General features: G+C 34.7%; 1 protein-coding gene across 1 annotated transcript in view; it reads right to left on the bottom strand.

The window, feature by feature from the left end:
- LOC136807823 (exportin-7-like) overlaps window positions 1-12,553 on the bottom strand; it is a 61,597-nt gene extending 49,044 nt beyond the window's left edge. The window contains exon 1 of the mRNA XM_067064448.1: window positions 12,354-12,553. Within this exon, the coding sequence (XP_066920549.1) occupies window positions 12,354-12,365 (12 nt within the window). The 5' untranslated portion in view covers window positions 12,366-12,553. The remainder of the gene's footprint in view (window positions 1-12,353) is intronic.
- Between the last annotated feature and the right edge of the window lie 5,547 nt (window positions 12,554-18,100).

Here is an 18,100-nt window from a genome sequence, read left to right on the forward strand (position 1 = left end):
GTCAGGATTGGGTCAAACCATGATTGGTCCTTGATTTGAAAATTAACCTAAATGTAAAAGACTTCTAAAGGGTCTGCGAGGAAGGGAATTTTTAGCACTAGGGCTTATTTAGGGTTTTATTTGCTACCCCTTAACCAACAAGCAGGGAACAGGGTTGTTTAAAAAATTTCACTCAACAAAAACTTCACACAAAAAATAATAATCTTAAAAGAGGCTCTCATAAAAGATCGAAATTAGCTCTTTTGGTCAGTATCATTATGGTTGGTGTGTGGATCACATGGGTGGGCTTCCAAGCTGCTAGTATTCCGGTATAGGACCTTTTTCATCTCTGGTATTCGAATCGTAAGAAAAATTACTGTTATTCCGTTATCTGGGACGTCTTCCGGTATCGATCTTTACACAGTAATCTATCAGTATTTTGATAAAGCAAGTATTTTTTTAAACAGACCGGTACAGTAATTTGGTATCGTTGTTAAAATAAAACCATGTACAATTTTAAAACGCTACAATTTTATACACGTTCAGTCAGCCTGTAATAAAATGCAAACAGTGAGGCGGCGTCCCCCTAGGGTGGATCTGATTGATTGCAGTGTTTCCGTATTGCAAGGGTAGATAGATATTTAGAGATAATTCACTTTTAAGGTTGGTAAATATGCTGACTAAGCAAAACACATTGATAATTTTCAATATATAAACCAAAATATCTTGAAATCTAGACATCGAAAGTTAACAAACCATACCATTTTTGGATACTACTAATTCAGGGCTATCCAGCTGTGGGAATGGTTTTTTCTGAAAATGCTTCTAGAATAGAAAAATGCTGACGTCATCGGAAAACGTCCGAAACTTCAATTTTTCGCCTTAAAAATGCAATTTCTTGGCAGTGGGTGGTTGAAACTTAACAAATAACCCCATTTTCTTTATCTATTTTTCATGCTGAATCCGTTTGTAGCCTCAGATATTTGATTTTCAGACTTTGAAAAAACCCTTGATAAGTTATATTGATTAACTAAAAATCGATTCACTCGAAAACTGCAGGAGATTCGAAGGGCAAATTTTTTTGTCAATTCTACACCCAATTAGGACAGGGGGTCAGGGTCCAGGATACCAACCCAGGGCCCGAAAACCTGACTTTTCAAGATTTGAAAGTAGTAGACACCACCACCCTCTAAATTGGTATCAATACCAACTTGCAAAACCCCAATTTTCTAAAAAAGGGGGGACCCACCCCCCTGAATTGGTACAGATACCAACATGAAAATCCTGATTTTCTAAAAAGGGGGGACCCACCCCCCTAAATTGGTATCGGTACGAACTAGAAAATCCCAATTTTTCTGAAAAAGGGGGACCCACCCCACCCCCTAAATTGGCAATCAGTAAAAATGCAAGAAGTTATATGCATAGGATACTGTATACAAGGGACGCTAGACAAAATCTGTGGTCAGCCCCGATGACCCTTCAAATCCCTTTTTTCCAGCCACCGCAACTTAAGAGTTTGTTTTTTTTATTCCGATTTCTAAAGTTTTTATCCGATCGGGATAAGTTTGGTCTCCCGATATGTGTATTTACTCTCCAGCTTTTTTAGGGCAACGTTCCGGTTGGGATACGCTTTCAATTCATCCAATCGGGCTCAGTTTGGTTTCCCGATATGTGACAAAAACAATTCAATATGGCTGCCAAGGCGGTGCTTTTTCGTTCGTTCGTTGTTTTCTCTTGCCAGCTTTTATTTATACAATCATTATATTTTGTTGAAGTGGCTTTTAAACTTATAACTAAGGAAGATACAACACTGGAGTTAGATTATTAGGATGTTCTTTTCTTTAAAGTATGAAGATTTTAACTTATTTGCTCAAGTTTTTTCCTGAACTGTGAGTTATTTTTTTACCTGCTAGACCTGCTCATTGTTTTGTAGCATGAAAACATATTTTTTCATTTTGGACTTGAATATAGAATAACCACCAACAATTACTGGAATTTGATGGAGTGTATATATATATAAATAAAATCTTTAATTATAAAGAAACTGTAAATTCCATCAATACAGCAGATTTAGAAACTTTTGGCACCAACCTTCCATCTTGTGAGTGTCACGATTCTCCTTTTATTGATCTAGACCATGGTCATATCATGACCGGAGATTTAAGTTTCATTAAAAATAATCATTTGCGAAAATTGATATCCAAGGGACCAAATTATCGTGAACCTCGAAATATCAATTGGAATAAATGCAGAGATGTTATTTCTAGTGGTCTGGATAGTTTTGTGAATAAAACTTCAGCCAAAATTAATGAGACTGACGAAAACTTTCTTCAATGGAAAGTTGAAGTGTTAAAACAGGTTGATAAAAAGATAAAAATTTTGAAAAAGAAGATCAGGTACAATAAAGTGAGCTCTGTGCTCAAAAAACAAGATGTTATTGATTATTTGAATGTTTTACACACTAATTTTGTTATTGTACCCATTGATAAAGCTGCTAATAACGTTGCATTTATTTGTAAACGTTTCTATGTTGAAGTAATTTTGAAGGAGATTGGGATTTTGGGTGCAGGAAATGAAACATACATTAGAGTTAATCAGAATAAAGCAGAAATGGTGAATGAAAATGTTCGTTTTTCTAAACGTTTTGGTCTTGCTGTTTCTGAGAAGGACTTGGATCTTCCATGTATCTATTGGACTCCAAAGAAACACAAGACTCCTACTGGTAAACGTTTCATTATCGCTTCAAAACATTGTTCCACCAAACTGATTTCTAGATCTGTCAGTCTAGTTTTTAAGCTTGTTTACAGACAAGTTGAAAATTTCCATACAAAAGCAAAGTTTTTGAGCAATTATAATAAATTTTGGGTACTTCAAAATTGTGATCCAGTACTAGATTCACTCAACCGAATCAATAAAAAGAAAAACGCCAAATCTATTTCCACCTTTGACTTTAGTACATTGTACACAAAGATTCCTCATGACAAACTGATTAAAGAACTATCAGAGGTCATTGATTTTGTATTTGATGCAGGTAACTGCAAGTTTATCGCTATTTCTAAAAATGATAAAGTGTATTGGTCAAAAATAAAACCCAAATCTTCTGTCTTTTACACAGAATTCTTTGAAAACTGCTATGAAACATCTGATAAAAAATTGTTTTTTCAATGCAGGTGATATTGTTATGTGTCAAGTGATCGGGATTCCCATGGGAATCGATCCGGCGCCATTTTGGGCTAATCTTTTCCTCTACCAATACGAACAAAGGTATATGAGCAGGGTCATTGAGGAAAATAAGGTTAAGGCTCGCCATTTTCATTCGACTAAAAGATTCATTGATGATTTGTGTGCTATCAATGACGGTAACTTGTTTCAGTCTGTGTATAGAGATATCTATCCAGATGAGCTTGAACTCAAAATTGAGCACTCTGGTAATCATGCTTCTTTTTTAAACCTGGATATTACCATCAAAGACGGGATATTTATTTATAAGTTGTTTGATAAACGGGATGCATTTCCTTTTTCCATAGTCCGAATGCCACATAAAGATAGCAACTTGCCAGAATCGATTTTTTATTCTTCTTTTGTTGGTGAACTTCTCAGGATTGCTCGTTCTACGTTACTTTTCGAGGACTTGAAAGTTAAAGCCAAAGTTTTTATACAAAGAATGCGATGTCAAGGTGCTGAAAACGCAAAGTTAGATTGCAGTCTTCGATGGGTTATAGTTCGTCATTTTTCAGAATTTTCAAGATTTCAGCTCTCTCAAGATTCACTCGTTCGCCAGCTCTTGCGGTGAGCGGTCACGGTGTACGGGGCTTCGAACCGGGTTATAGTCCGATTTTTTAAATTCTCATTCTTTCCCCACTCTTTCCATCTTATTCTTTGAACTGTAAAATGTGTGTGAGAGCCACAGGGTTGGATAGTGGCAATCCAATCCCAGTTCCTTCTCTTCTAGTATGCTTTCTTCAACGTTGTGGCAGAAACGTGTCAAAGGTGTGGCAACTTTGTCTAGTAGAAAGTATACTTCTTTTCTCATTGTAACTTTAGTTTCTTTGGCTGGTACCGTGGTTTTTACGTTTTAGTTTATTTTATATTATTGCGCGCGTTTTATACTTTCAATAAACACATCTTTTTACTATCTTTTATCTGTGGTGGTGTTTAATTAACACTGCTTGGCCTACCTACACAACCCTATTTCCATCATATAGGAGGATATTTTCGTAAAAGGCCGAAATCCTGTGTAGGTCGAAAACTGAGGAACAGATAATGTGTTTTCTTGAAATATTTTTTGACTCATATTGAGTTACTTCATTCCATCTTAACTCATATTGAGTTACTTTCTTCCTTAAAGTCATTTTAGATCACTAGTTTTACATTGACGGATTTCTATGTCATCATATTTTCCTTTTCTACTCCAACCTGATTGATTTTCTGTGAATGTTCATTCTAGATTTTTGTTGTATTTGTATTGTCTTTTTGTTTTGTGGGTTTTTGTCTTTATTGTTTCCATTTTGAGTAGTTGAAGGTTTTATACTTCTAGACTATATATATTACAGTTCACAGCTTAATTATCTGATTATTCACAAAAATAATGTTTTCTCGAACTTGAGTGTTTTTTTTTTGATTTGATATATATAGACATTTTATATGCTAGGCTTGTTCTTCTGATAAAGCTTAAATGGAAATTGTTCAAGTATATTAAAGTACTGCTCCTATGTGAATTTGAGAAAGACCAAAGTTTCTTCATCAAATTATTGATAATGCAAAAATGGTTTTTTCTAGACTTGCGTTTTTCACTGGCAGTTAGCTACGTTTGTTTTTTTGGACCGACTTGGAGATAATTATGATAAAGAGTAAATGGAAATTGATCAAGTATATTAAAGTACAGCTCCTATGTGAATTTGAGAAAGACCAAAGTTCCTTCATCAAATTATTGATGCAAAAATGATTTTTTCCTAGACTTGCGTTTTTCACTGGCAGTTACGTTTGTTTTATTGGACCGACTTGGAGATAATTATGATAAAGCGTAAATGGAAATTGATCAAGTATATTAAAGTACAGCTCCTATGTGAATTTGAGAAAGACCAAAGTTCCTTCATCAAATTATTGACGCAAAAATGATTTTTTTCTAGACTTGCGTTTTTCACTGGCAGTTACGTTTGTTTTTTTGGACCGACTTGGAGATAATTATGATAAAGCGTAAATGGAAATTGATCAAGTATATTAAAGTACCGCTCCTATGTGAATTTGAGAAAGACCGAAGTTCTTCATCAAATTATTGACGTAAAAATGATTTATTCTAGACTTAAGTTTTCACTGCGATTTGAAAGCAGACACTTGCATTTGTTCTTTTTGACTTGGAGATAATTATGATCAAGCGTAAATGGAAATTAATCAAGTATATATATTTAAAGTGCAGCTCCTATGTAAATTTCAGAAAGGCTGAAATATTCTTCATCAAATTATTGACAAAATTATGTTTTTCTAGACTTGCATTTTTTCACTGTGATTTGATGGCGGACACTTATACATTCTGGACTAATAATGATAAATAATAAATGTATATAAATGGATTAAATATTTTTTAATAGATAAATATTGCACTTTTAAGCATATTTAGGCTCAGGTTAGGGAAAATACAGTACAATAATTACAGTCTTTCTGGGTCGACACCGGGTATGCTAAACAAAAAACTTTAAATTTGAATAAATTTTAGATGTCAGTGTAAACCTTATTTTTAATTTTTCATTGCTTATTATAAAAATATGTAGTTTTAAGCTAAACTATTTCTCTGCAGTTAAGATGAATAAGAATGACACCATTTTAACTTTTACTGATTTACAGCATCTTTGTTTTTGAAACTTTTTTGATTTTTTGTCCAGCTTGAGCTTGATATAATTATAAGTCTAAGCTTAGTAAAAAATGAAAAGTGTATAAATTGTTTGTGATTTTTGATAAGTACAGTATGCCTTGCATTTAACTTCCTTGCAAGGATTTTTATTTTCTTGAATCTGTTTTTGATGTAGCCTTTTGTTGCTGTTCATCTGTATATCTAGTTAGCAGTTACGTTTGTTTTTTTGGACCGACTTGGAGATAATTATTATAAAGCGTAAATGGAAATTGATCAAGTATATTAAAGTACAACTCTTATGTAAATTTAAGAAGGAAGGAAGTTCTTCATCAAATTATATTGACGCAAAAATGATTTTTTTCTAGACTTGCGTTTTTCACTGGCAGTTACGTTTGTTTTTTTGGACCGACTTGGAGATAATTATGATAAAGCGTAAATGGAAATTGATCAAGTATATTAAAGTACCGCTCCTATGTGAATTTGAGAAAGACCGAAGTTCTTCATCAAATTATTGACGTAAAAATGATTTATTCTAGACTTAAGTTTTCACTGCGATTTGAAAGCAGACACTTGCATTTGTTCTTTTTGACTTGGAGATAATTATGATCAAGCGTAAATGGAAATTAATCAAGTATATATATTTAAAGTGCAGCTCCTATGTAAATTTCAGAAAGGCTGAAATATTCTTCATCAAATTATTGACAAAAATTATGTTTTTCTAGACTTGCATTTTTTCACTGTGATTTGATGGCGGACACTTATACATTCTGGACTAATAATGATAAATAATAAATGTATATAAATGGATTAAATATTTTTTAATAGATAATAGGCACTTTTAAGCATATTTAGGCTCAGGTTAGGGAAAATACAGTACAATAATTACAGTCTTCTGGTCGACAAACCGGGTATGCTAACAAAAAACTTTAAATTTGAATAAATTTTAGATGTCAGTGTAAACCTTATTTTTAATTTTTCATTGCTTATTATAAAAATATGTAGTTTTAAGCTAAACTATTTCTCTGCAGTTAAGATGAATAAGAATGACACCTTTTAACTTTTACTGATTACAGCATCTTTGTTTTTGAACTTTTTTGATTTTTTGTCCAGCTTGAGCTTGATATAATTATAAGTCTAAGCTTAGTAAAAATGAAAAGTGTATAAATTGTTTGTGATTTTTGATAAGTACAGTATGCCTTGCATTTAACTTCCTTGCAAGGATTTTTATTTTCTTGAATCTGTTTTTGATGTAGCCTTTTGTTGCTGTTCATCTGTATATCTAATTTTTATTATCTAAATATCTATCCTAATTATATTGTGTACAAACGTAAATTTGATGATTTTTTTACTCTCGTTTTAGTAAATCATATCAATTTTTAACAACATATCTTTCTAATCATATTAAGCAATTTAGGCTGACCTTCCAGCGCAGCTGGTTTATTAAAATCAATTATATTATGTACCACACTTCAGACTCCTGAAAATGAAAACAAGTTTTTCTCATTCTAACACAACGTAAATTAAGTTTTTTAAACTAAATTGGCAAAATGTATCAAATTCATAAAACTAGTTGATAAACTGGATTAGATAACACACTCATTGTATTCGGCACACCTAGAGTCTTTGTAATATAGCCTATATGATAAACGTTATACTATGTACATAAAATTTTATCACAACTAAAAAAGTTCTAAGATCTGTTAAGACTGGTTAAGACTTGATTCAGATTGTTCAACTTTCGTTTTGAATGAATTCTGGTTGATTTAAAGGATTGAGGGCAGCAAAGGTTAAATAAAAATTTAATTTCAGTTATAAAATGAAGAATGCTTTTATATGGAATCAGGGTAGTGTAAACGATTCAAATAAGTTTTTATATTTACATTATACAACATTTTAAAGTCAGATACAGTACCAATTTCAAATTCAGCAAAAATTTTTGTATCGATACCAACTTGACTTTTTTGAATTTGAAAAAAAAAATTGACACCACCCCCGGCCCTGGGTTTGGTATCTGGATCCTGACCCCCCTGATCAAAAATTTGCCCTGATCTAAGGAGTGCCCTGCGAAGTGACACAATTTACTACCTCAGCCGCTGGTCTATCAGTGTAAACTGATTTAGAAATCTTGCACGGAAATGGTTGAAAGGTGAGAAAAGGGTAATTACCCCGGTAAAAGATTTACGACAGGCTAAGATTGCTAGATAATATCAAAACGCTGCAGAGAGAGGGAAGTCGGAAGAAATTGAGTGCCCCCCTCGGACTAAAACCTAAAAAGAAACACTACACTCATGTAACATTAAATAAAGTGTTTAAACAAAAAATGCAGTAAATTCTCAAACCTTTTCTTATGAATATTTAATGATTATGCAATTCAACAATTTCATAATCTTGAAAGCAAAGGATTTTTGGCTTTTGGTACTCTCTTAAGGCTTGATAGGAATCATTATTTCCAGAATAGGAATACCGTCAACTGCTCCAACTTGGGACTATCTTACGCAACATGGGACGGCCATTCCACCACCATTTCACCGAACCTCCAAAGTCATTAGATTTGAGTTTAATGAACCGCGTATTAAAAAATACACAATTTCTCTTTTGATTTTACAGTAAGAGAAAATACAGACCAGATATCAACAAGTCCCATTTTGCGTACACTCGTCCCAAGTTGGAGCAGTTGACGGTACTCTCCTTCGGTATGAAAATTGAATCGAAAGTTGAATGATGCTCAAATTTCTGAAAGTGGTACTGGAGCGAAAACGAAAGTGCCGAATGTGGTGCTGCGAGGGTGGTGCTGCGAGGGTGGTGTTGAATCTGGTGCCAAATGTGGTGCTGGCTTGCTTTTGGTTCAGGTATTCATCCAATCAGAATTCAAGCTCAGAAACTTTCAACCACTCAAAATTCAACCGTGGCGTGGGAAATAATCCAATCAGAATCCCGAAGCTAAAGACTTACAGCCAATCAGAATTTGTTAGAGAGCAGTATTCATCCAATCAGATTTGCGTAACACGAAAGCGAAAGTGAAAGTAAAGGCAGAAATATATTCGTTTTTCGATGTGATTTGCATATATTAGAACAGAAAGAAACGTCAATTTGTCAAAGATTTTTTTAAATTCACCTAATTTTTTGTTGAGTATCGCCTAAATTTATCGAAAAAAATATGCTTTTCAACATTTAATATTTTATTGTTAAGTATCCCCGGGGCGCTCAATGGCGAAAGAAAAATAAGCGATCCCGGGGTTGAAAAAACCTGGATAAAATCTTTTCCGTACATATAATGTAGCTAAGGAATTTTAAAACACGGCATTTAAAGTGAAACAAGATGGCAGAGAAGTAGTGATTGGATGTCTTTGTAATTAGACAGCATGACAAAGGTTTGTTATATTTTAGCATAACAAAGACAAACTCAGGAGGTAAGGCAAATTGCGTTTTAACTGCTTTTATCTGTTTTTCTAATAAAGAATATCTTCAAACTTGACTTCACTGATGTTTAAAAGAATCTTGACAGAAAATCCTTTGTTTTATTGTCAATGATGACAGTGTCGTTATTAATTGTGTTAGATCTGACATATTGATGTTTGTAAGGGAAAGCTCTAGTTTCAATCACCAATTCCGCCCTTCTCCTCTTTTTCTCTATTTCCTATCTCTAACTCTGTTTTTCTGATTTCTGGACTTAGTCTTTCTGAATTTGACTATTTTGAAGCTGTTTTGCTAATACTGAAACTATACTCCCACACCTCGGTTCAAACCACCAAATGCAAGCAACCTTGGTTTCCAAACCCAGCGCCTTACACTTGCACTATCGTCGCACAGCAAAATCACGCAATTCATAACATATTATATTGAACTGGCAAAAGACGGGGGTAAATGTTAGTATAATAGACCTTTTTTCAAAGAGGACGTCCTGTTGAATAATTATGTAGTCCAGCCATAAAAACAATGAAAGAGCAATGCATAATTACTGTATCATGCATATTGGGCCATATCAGAATTTGTCTGTAACAGGGGGCGGACAACACAGGATTTCCGAGGGCAAAAGATTTCACCAAAATTCGAAATTTCCAAGGCGAGAGAAGAAAATGTATGTTTTCCAAGGCAATTGAATTAAAAAAGGAAAAAAAGAGTGGAATTTCCGAAGCATTTTGCAAAATACATGGATTTTCATCGGAATTTCCAACCACCACTGGAATTTAAGAAAAATTATTTCCGAGGCTAGAAAAAAATTAAAAATGCACGTCGTCCGACGGGGGGTAGCGAAAATTTTCTGGAATGGCCCATTGTAATAATTATGCATGGTTTTATCATTATTTTTCTGCTGGACTACATACATAATTATTCAACAGGGTGGCCTCTTTGAAAAAAGGTCTATATGGGTAAAAGTACCCCTTTTTTAACCTGACTGAAATTGGAGCCGTTACTAGTCAGTGTAGACCTAAAGCTCTAAAACAGCATCTAATAACATGAAAACCAGAATATGATTCTTCAATGGGAATCAAAACTATAAAGTGCACTTAAAAACATCAATTTGTCAGATCTAACAAAATTAATAACCACACTGTCATCATTGACAATGAAACAAACGATTTTCTGTCAAGAGCCTTGTAAACATTCCAACAACTTCCATCGAAATGATCTATCACAGCTCAGTTTACCATTTTTAGCGCGGTCCGAGGATTGAGCTGAGAACTCTCGCATAGCGCCCGAGCTCCCGCGCGGCACGCGCCGCGGGGATGAAAAACTTCAATCTGTCAATCATTTTCTCAAGCGAAGTGTACGCGAAGTGATTCTAGCTTTACGATAGTGCCGCGGATCATCAATGGATAGTATTCAATTATCATTATCCCTTTATTTTCATTCCTAGAACTTTTGCAAAAAAAAGGAAAAATAGAAAAGTTGTATTTTTTACTGCTCTATTCACATACTGAATTTGAAAGATCTTCTATGTGGCGTTTTTTTGCAATCTTCAAAAAACTGATTTTTGTCACGACCCTGCCTATGCCCCGGACAGTCCGGGGTTTTTTTGATGCGTGTCCGGGGTTTTTTTGATGCGTGCCCGGGGTCCGTATTATTTGTTTTTGAGAGACTACCCCGGACGCCCCAGACAGCCCGCGCGGTCGCTTTTTATAGAATCGCTGACCGCGCGGGCTTTTTTCTAATTCATTGAAATATTCTTCCGTGGACAAACGCCGTCTTCCAAAAGATCTTGTAATGTTCTGATTTTGGCGTTTCGTGTGTGAGGCCTGTATTTGAACCTTAAATCTCAAGCGTGGTTTGTTCAGCAATCAAATTCTAAAATCTAACCGAAAGCTGAAAAATGGATCCTGATCAGACAGAGAAAGGTAAGTAAAGTTAGTTTTTTTATTTAATTAATTAATTTATTAACCTTGCCTAGTTTATAAAAAAAATCTCTCACTTTTTTTGAATTTCACTGTATTTGTGTCTCTATGTTGACTCAATTTTGTGAAAAAACTGTCCGGGGGTTTAAAGTGTGCTCGGCGATATACGTCCGGGGTAAATTTATGGCGCAAAAATTGGAGCCCCGGACGTAGGTCCGGGGAAAAAGTTATTTTTTTCAGACCCCAAACATTTGCCCCGGACTGTCCGGGGCATAGGCAGGGTCGTTTTTTGTCCCGCCTTTGCGGGATTTTGGCTCAAGTGCTTGAGTGCAGCATAGGGTACAAAGTCCAAATATGCGTTTCCCGTAATTTTTGTATGAAGAGTTAGGTCTACACTGCTAGTAACCCTGCGGGGCCCAAGGCGGCAAGTATGCACCCGGCACAGTGACAAGCCGTTACTAGCAACCCTGATGACCCTGACCCTAACTGACAATAATCGAATCCTGACCCCCGGAAAATTACCACGGACAATGAAAGAACGAAAAAAATTGAAGGGGCGGAATTGCTGATTGAAACTAGTTTTCACCGTTTTTTAAGTGCACTTTAAAATTACATTTTTGATTCCTCTTGAAGAATCATATTCTTGTTTTTATACGTTTTTATATTATTAGATGCTGATCTAGAGCTTTAGAGCTATCCTGTTTGTGTGTGAATAGATGAATTGATGGTCGATTGGGGCTACCTCTTAAGGGGGTCATAATTTATAAAAATTTGGACCTAAATGACCAGGCGGTGTCAATCGAACTGTTCGATTATCGAACTAATCGAACTTAATCGAACTTATCAAGAAATTTTCGTAAAGTTCGATAGCTGTTCGATCGGGTTCGGTAATCGAACAGCTATCGTTCGATTTTGTTCGATAAAGTTCGATGGTTCGATAACGAAAATCGGTTCGATAGGGTTCGGTTGACACCGCCTGGAAATGAGCTATAAAAATCAATGAACATTTTGGGAAAAGTCCAGAAAATGTCAATTTTTTTCTCTCTCTAAGGATCAATTTTCCATTTTTGGCCTGGACATACCTGTCACTTTAAACATAGTACCCCCAGAGTGGCATATCTTACAATATTAAATTTTCATACAAAACGGGGATCAAAACATAACAAGAAGCTCTATAAAAAAATCACATATACCTGATCATTCATTATTGTAACTTTATGATTGCAAGAAGTTTCTTCAACAGTAATACATTCTGGACAAGTGATTTTATATCAATTTCTAAACAACTAAAAAACAAAACACAACAAGGTTTATAAACTTTTCAATTATACAAAAATATTCAAAAAATCCAGTGTCATGATCTCTGACTTCTGAAAAATTCCCATGCGCAACTAAATTTTGGATAATATGTAAGCTTGCTGGCGGTCTTTTTCTTTTCAGTCTTTTAAAAAGAGAAACTCTTCACAGTAATATGACTGCGGTCGTTTGAATAAATTTTGTAAAAATATCTCAATGACGGATATGATTCAGATTTTCATTCGAGCTCTTTTGCATTCTAGCTGATGCTTGCTGTTTAGCAGGCATCTTGTTTTGATTTCCGCGTTTTTTTCGAGGAAGATCCTAACTACTTCGCGCATTGCACGTGTTTCTGGTATTTACTGCATACCTTATTAATTAGAAACCTGCCCGCCTGGTTTTTACACAAAATGACAGATTGAAACTAATATTTACACCTAAATTTCGAAAAAAGATATCACTCGAAAACAAAGGAATCCTAGATTCAATCCGTCGTCAAAAAATACGACCAAAATGAAGTTAGCGGCAGAAACAGATTCAGATTGGAGATACAGATTCAGATTCCAGCCACCGATTCAAAAAATTTTTTACGCGTCCGAATAAAATTGATCACATCTCATTCGGACAGCATCAAATGGACTCCAAAATTAGAGTGGACATTAGATAAGCCCTTCAGTGACAATTTCCAAAAAAAATTGAGTTCATAACTATTTTTCCCTAAAACTAGTTTACGGCAACGTCATCAAAGTTGACATTTCAAAAAAATTGAAAATTGCTTTTTAGGTGTAATGGACAACTTGGATCGAATTCAATGGACTCCAAAAATAGAGTGGACATTAGATAAACCCTTTTGTGACACTTTCCAAAAAAAATTGACTTCATATCTCTTTTTCCCTAAAACTAGTTTACGGCAACGTCATCAAAGTTGACATTTCCGAAAAAATTGAAAATTGCGTTTTAGGTGTAATGGACAACTTGGATCGAATTCAATGGACTCCAAAAATAGAGTGGACATTAGATAAACCCTTTTTTGACATTTTCCAAAAGAAATTGACTTCATACCTCTTTTTCCCTAAAACTAGTTTACGGCAACGTCATCAAAGTTGACATTTCCGGAAAAATTGAAAATTGCGTTTTAGGTGTAATGGACAACTTGGATCGAATTCAATGGACTCCAAAAATAGAGTGGACATTAGATAAACCCTTTTCTGACACTTTCCAAAAAAAATTGACTACATACCTCTTTTTCATTAAAACTAGTTTACGGCAACGTCATCAAAGTTGACATTTCCGGAAAAATTGAAAATTGCGTTTTAGGTGTAATGGACAACTTGGATCGAATTCAATGGACTCCAAAAATAAAGTGGACATTAGATAAACCCTTTTCTGACACTTTCCAAAAAAAATTGACTACATACCTCTTTTTCATTAAAACTAGTTTACGGCAACGTCATCAAAGTTGACATTTCCGGAAAAATTGAAAATTGCGTTTTAGGTGTAATGGACAACTTGGATCCAATTCAATGGACTCCAAAAATAAAATGGACATTAGATAAACCCTTTTCTGACATTTTCCAAAAGAAATTGACTTCATACCTCTTTTTCCTAAAACTAGTTTACGGCAACGTCATCAAAGTTGACATTTCCGGAAAAATTGAAAATTGCGTTTTAGGTGTAATGGACAACTTGGATCGAATTCAATGGACTCCAAAAATACAGTGGACATTAGATAAACTCTTTTCTGACACTTTCCAAAAAAAATTGACTACATACCTCTTTTTCATTAAAACTAGTTTACGGCAACGTCATCAAAGTTGACATTTCCGGAAAAATTGAAAATTGCGTTTTAGGTGTAATGGACAACTTGGATCCAATTCAATGGACTCCAAAAATAGAGTGGACATTAGATAAACCCTTTTGTGACAATTTCTAAAAAAAATTGACTTCATACCTCTTTTTCCCTAAAACTAGTTTACGGCAACGTCATCAAAGTTTACATTTCCGGAAAAATTGAAAATTGCGTTTTAGGTGTAATGGACAACTTGGATCGAATTCAATGGACTCCAAAAATAAAGTGGACATTAGATAAACCCTTTTCTGACATTTTCCAAAAGAAATTGACTTCATACCTCTTTTTCCCTAAAACTAGTTTACGGCAACGTCATCAAAGTTGACATTTCCGGAAAAATTGAAAATTGCGTTTTAGGTGTAATGGACAACTTGGATCGAATTCAATGGACCCCAAAAATAGAGTGGACATTAGATAAACCCTTTTCTGACACTTTCCAAAAAAAATTGACTACATACACCTTTTTCATTAAACTAGTTTACGGCGGCACGTCATCAAAGTTGACATTTCCGGAAAAATTGAAAATTGCGTTTTAGGTGTAATGGACAACTTGGATCCAATTCAATGGACTCCAAAAATAGAGTGGACATTAGATAAACCCTTTTCTGACACTTTCCAAAAAAAATTGACTACATACCTCTTTTTCATTAAAACTAGTTTACGGCAACGTTATCAAAGTTGACATTTCCGGAAAAATTGAAAATTGCGTTTTAGGTGTAATAGACAACTTGGATCCAATTCAATGGACTCCAAAAATAAAATGGACATTAGATAAACCCTTTTGTGACAATTTCCAAAAAAAATTGACTTCATACCTCTTTTTCCCTAAAACTAGTTTACGGCAACGTCATCAAAGTTGACATTTCCGGAAAAATTGAAAATTGCGTTTTAGGTGTAATGGACAACTTGGATCGAATTCAATGGACTCCAAAGATAAAGTGGACATTAGATAAACCCTTTTCTGACACTTTCCAAAAAAAATTGACTACATACCTCTTTTTCATTAAAACTAGTTTACGGCAACGTCATCAAAGTTGATATTTCCGGAAAAATTGAAAATTGCGTTTTAGGTGTAATGGACAACTTGGATCCAATTCAATGGACTCCAAAAATAGAGTGGACATTAGATAAACCCTTTTGTGACAATTTCTAAAAAAAATTGACTTCATACCTCTTTTTCCCTAAAACTAGTTTACGGCAACGTCATCAAAGTTTACATTTCCGGAAAAATTGAAAATTGCGTTTTAGGTGTAATGGACAACTTGGATCGAATTCAATGGACCCCAAAAATAGAGTGGACATTAGATAAACCCTTTTCTGACATTTTCCAATAAAAATTGACTTCATACCTCTTTTTCCCTAAAACTAGTTTACGGCAACGTCATCAAAGTTGACATTTCCGAAAAAATTGAAAATTGCGTTTTAGGTGTAATGGACAACTTGGATCGAATTCAATGGACTCCAAAAATAGAGTGGACATTAGATAAACCCTTTTCTGACATTTTCCAAATAAAATTGAGTTCATAACTATTTTTCCCTAAAACTAGTTTACGGCAACGTCATCAAAGTTGACATTTCCGAAAAAATTGAAAATTGCGTTTTAGGTGTAATGGACAACTGGGATCGATCACTGAAATTTTGTGAAGGCATTTCGAGGCACTATTTTATTTTTGAATTCTTTCAGCCGAACCATTTTGTGCATGTTATGTTCTAAGTTACAATTTATCATTGAATCTTTTATACATTTGTTAGTTGTAATTTGATTGGTTCAGCCTTCGTCAAAGATTATTGATGATTGCCTTTTTTTTCGTTAAATTTGCCCTGAAAAGAATCGTCATTTTTGGTCAGCGTGTGATATTCATACACCGGGATACTCACGGTATTAGTTTTGAACTAAATTTGAGTATTTCATAAGAACAGTTTGAGGCTTGAATTTTCAAAAAAAAAAATCTTTAGAAAATATTAACTGGTTCTAATTAAAAAGTAGAAATATCGGAAAAGTGCCTTGAAAGTTTTTCTGGAAATAAAACAAAAGTTTAGTTATTACAAGGCATAACAAAAAGATAAGCGGCCATCATATTACCCTATTTTTGATATGTTCCAAATAAAACTCTACCTCCCTTCTTTTAACCTCTTTTCCCCACCGGTATTTTTCCCTCTGTAAAATTGACATTTTGTTAATCTTATCATCAAAATTAAAGATATTAGATCGCATTCACCCAACCCAGACAAGTAAAGGGGTACGGGGTCGGTAAGGGTATGTCCCTGTAAGGGTCGGAAACATCAAAAAATAAAATCTCTGTCTTTTTGCTTCTTTAAAGATCGAATTTTTGTGAAATTCGGTTAAATTAGTCCTATTAAGAGGCCCCCAGTCGACCCTCAATTCACGTATTCACGTGCAAATTTTTGCCAATACACGTATTCACGCACGAAAAAAAACCATTTTCATGTTCATGCGGTTATTTTGTTTTTAATTCTTTTGTTAAACGATTGTGAACTTATTGGGCTAAATATGACCTTTTACGGCCTCTTTTAAAGCTGTTTTACCTATTCTTATGCCAACAATTTTCATCAAAATGAAGTTTTCTGCAGTTTTGTGATTTTATTCTCGATAGCGTCGACCCTTTAGAGAAATGTTTAGGTCTGTCACGCCAAAGTTACAAAGAACTACCTCTCTGGCGTACAGTGATATAGAACCTGTCTGAATTTACTTGTAAGGGAGGCAATCAATGTAAGGCTTAGCTTTAAGGATTTCCCCTCCGATTTTCTCCGTCGCAGACCCGTATTAAAATCTATTAAGGATAAATTTTAAATCGAGGGTTGACCTAAAATCATGGACTGGAAAGTCTCAGGCTTCAAAGAGGTGGTGCGACCAGTGGCGTGGTGGCAGGGGGGCTAGGGGGGGCAGGCACCCCAAGCGGAGCCCTTTTGAGAAGGGGCGCCCAAAAATAAGGGACGCCAAGAAGGATTTTTCAGGCGTCCATATCGAAAGATTGACAAATGAAAAAACAAAAATGGCGCCCCTCATCACCTCAAAAACTCAAAATTTTCTGGCTCGCTTCGCTCGCACACTCCCTTTTTTGTGTTCATAATGAGCGTATAGAGAGGGGCGCAAAAACAAAAAATCTTTAAAAAGGGCGCCATATTTGCCTTGGCCACCCCAGAGAAATTTTCCCACCACGCCACTGGGTGCAACTAAAGGTCGTCTAGTTTGACCTTTATCTTCTAGAAGGAATAATTTTTGGAAAAGAAGCAGGGGGGAGAAAAATTTTCTAAATTCTAATAAGCGGGAGGGGGGTGGAATAAGAGGGGGGGTAATTTGAAGACAGAATTTTTTTAAACTGATATCAATTTCAACAACAAAAAAGAAACTTTAACAAATAAACACGTAAATAAAAACCAATACTAACAATAGAAAAATTTTTTAACAAGTTTACGGTCTATCTAAACTGTAATAAAATTTTGAATTATTCGAATTTAATTAGCGGGAGGATGGTTTTTTTTTTCTGTTAGCAATTAGCGGGAGGGGGGGACGTCTATTCGGGAGACAAGAGTATTCAATTAAAAAAATGGAACAGGAATTAGTGGATATTTATTTCATTTTTTTTTATAAAAGGTTTATTCTAGGAGATTTTGACGCTGGATTTATTTTTGGAGTCCATTGAATTGATCCAAGTTTTCATTACACCAAAAACGCAATTTTCAATTTTTTCGGAAATGTCAACTTTGATGACGTTGCCGTAAACTAGTTTTAGGGAAAGAGGTATGAAGTCAATTTTTTGGAAAATGTCAGAA

Source organism: Clytia hemisphaerica, unplaced genomic scaffold (assembly GCF_902728285.1).
Source record: "Clytia hemisphaerica strain Z4C2 unplaced genomic scaffold, Clytia hemisphaerica genome assembly, whole genome shotgun sequence".
In the NCBI taxonomy this organism is placed as follows: domain Eukaryota; kingdom Metazoa; phylum Cnidaria; class Hydrozoa; order Leptothecata; family Clytiidae; genus Clytia; species Clytia hemisphaerica.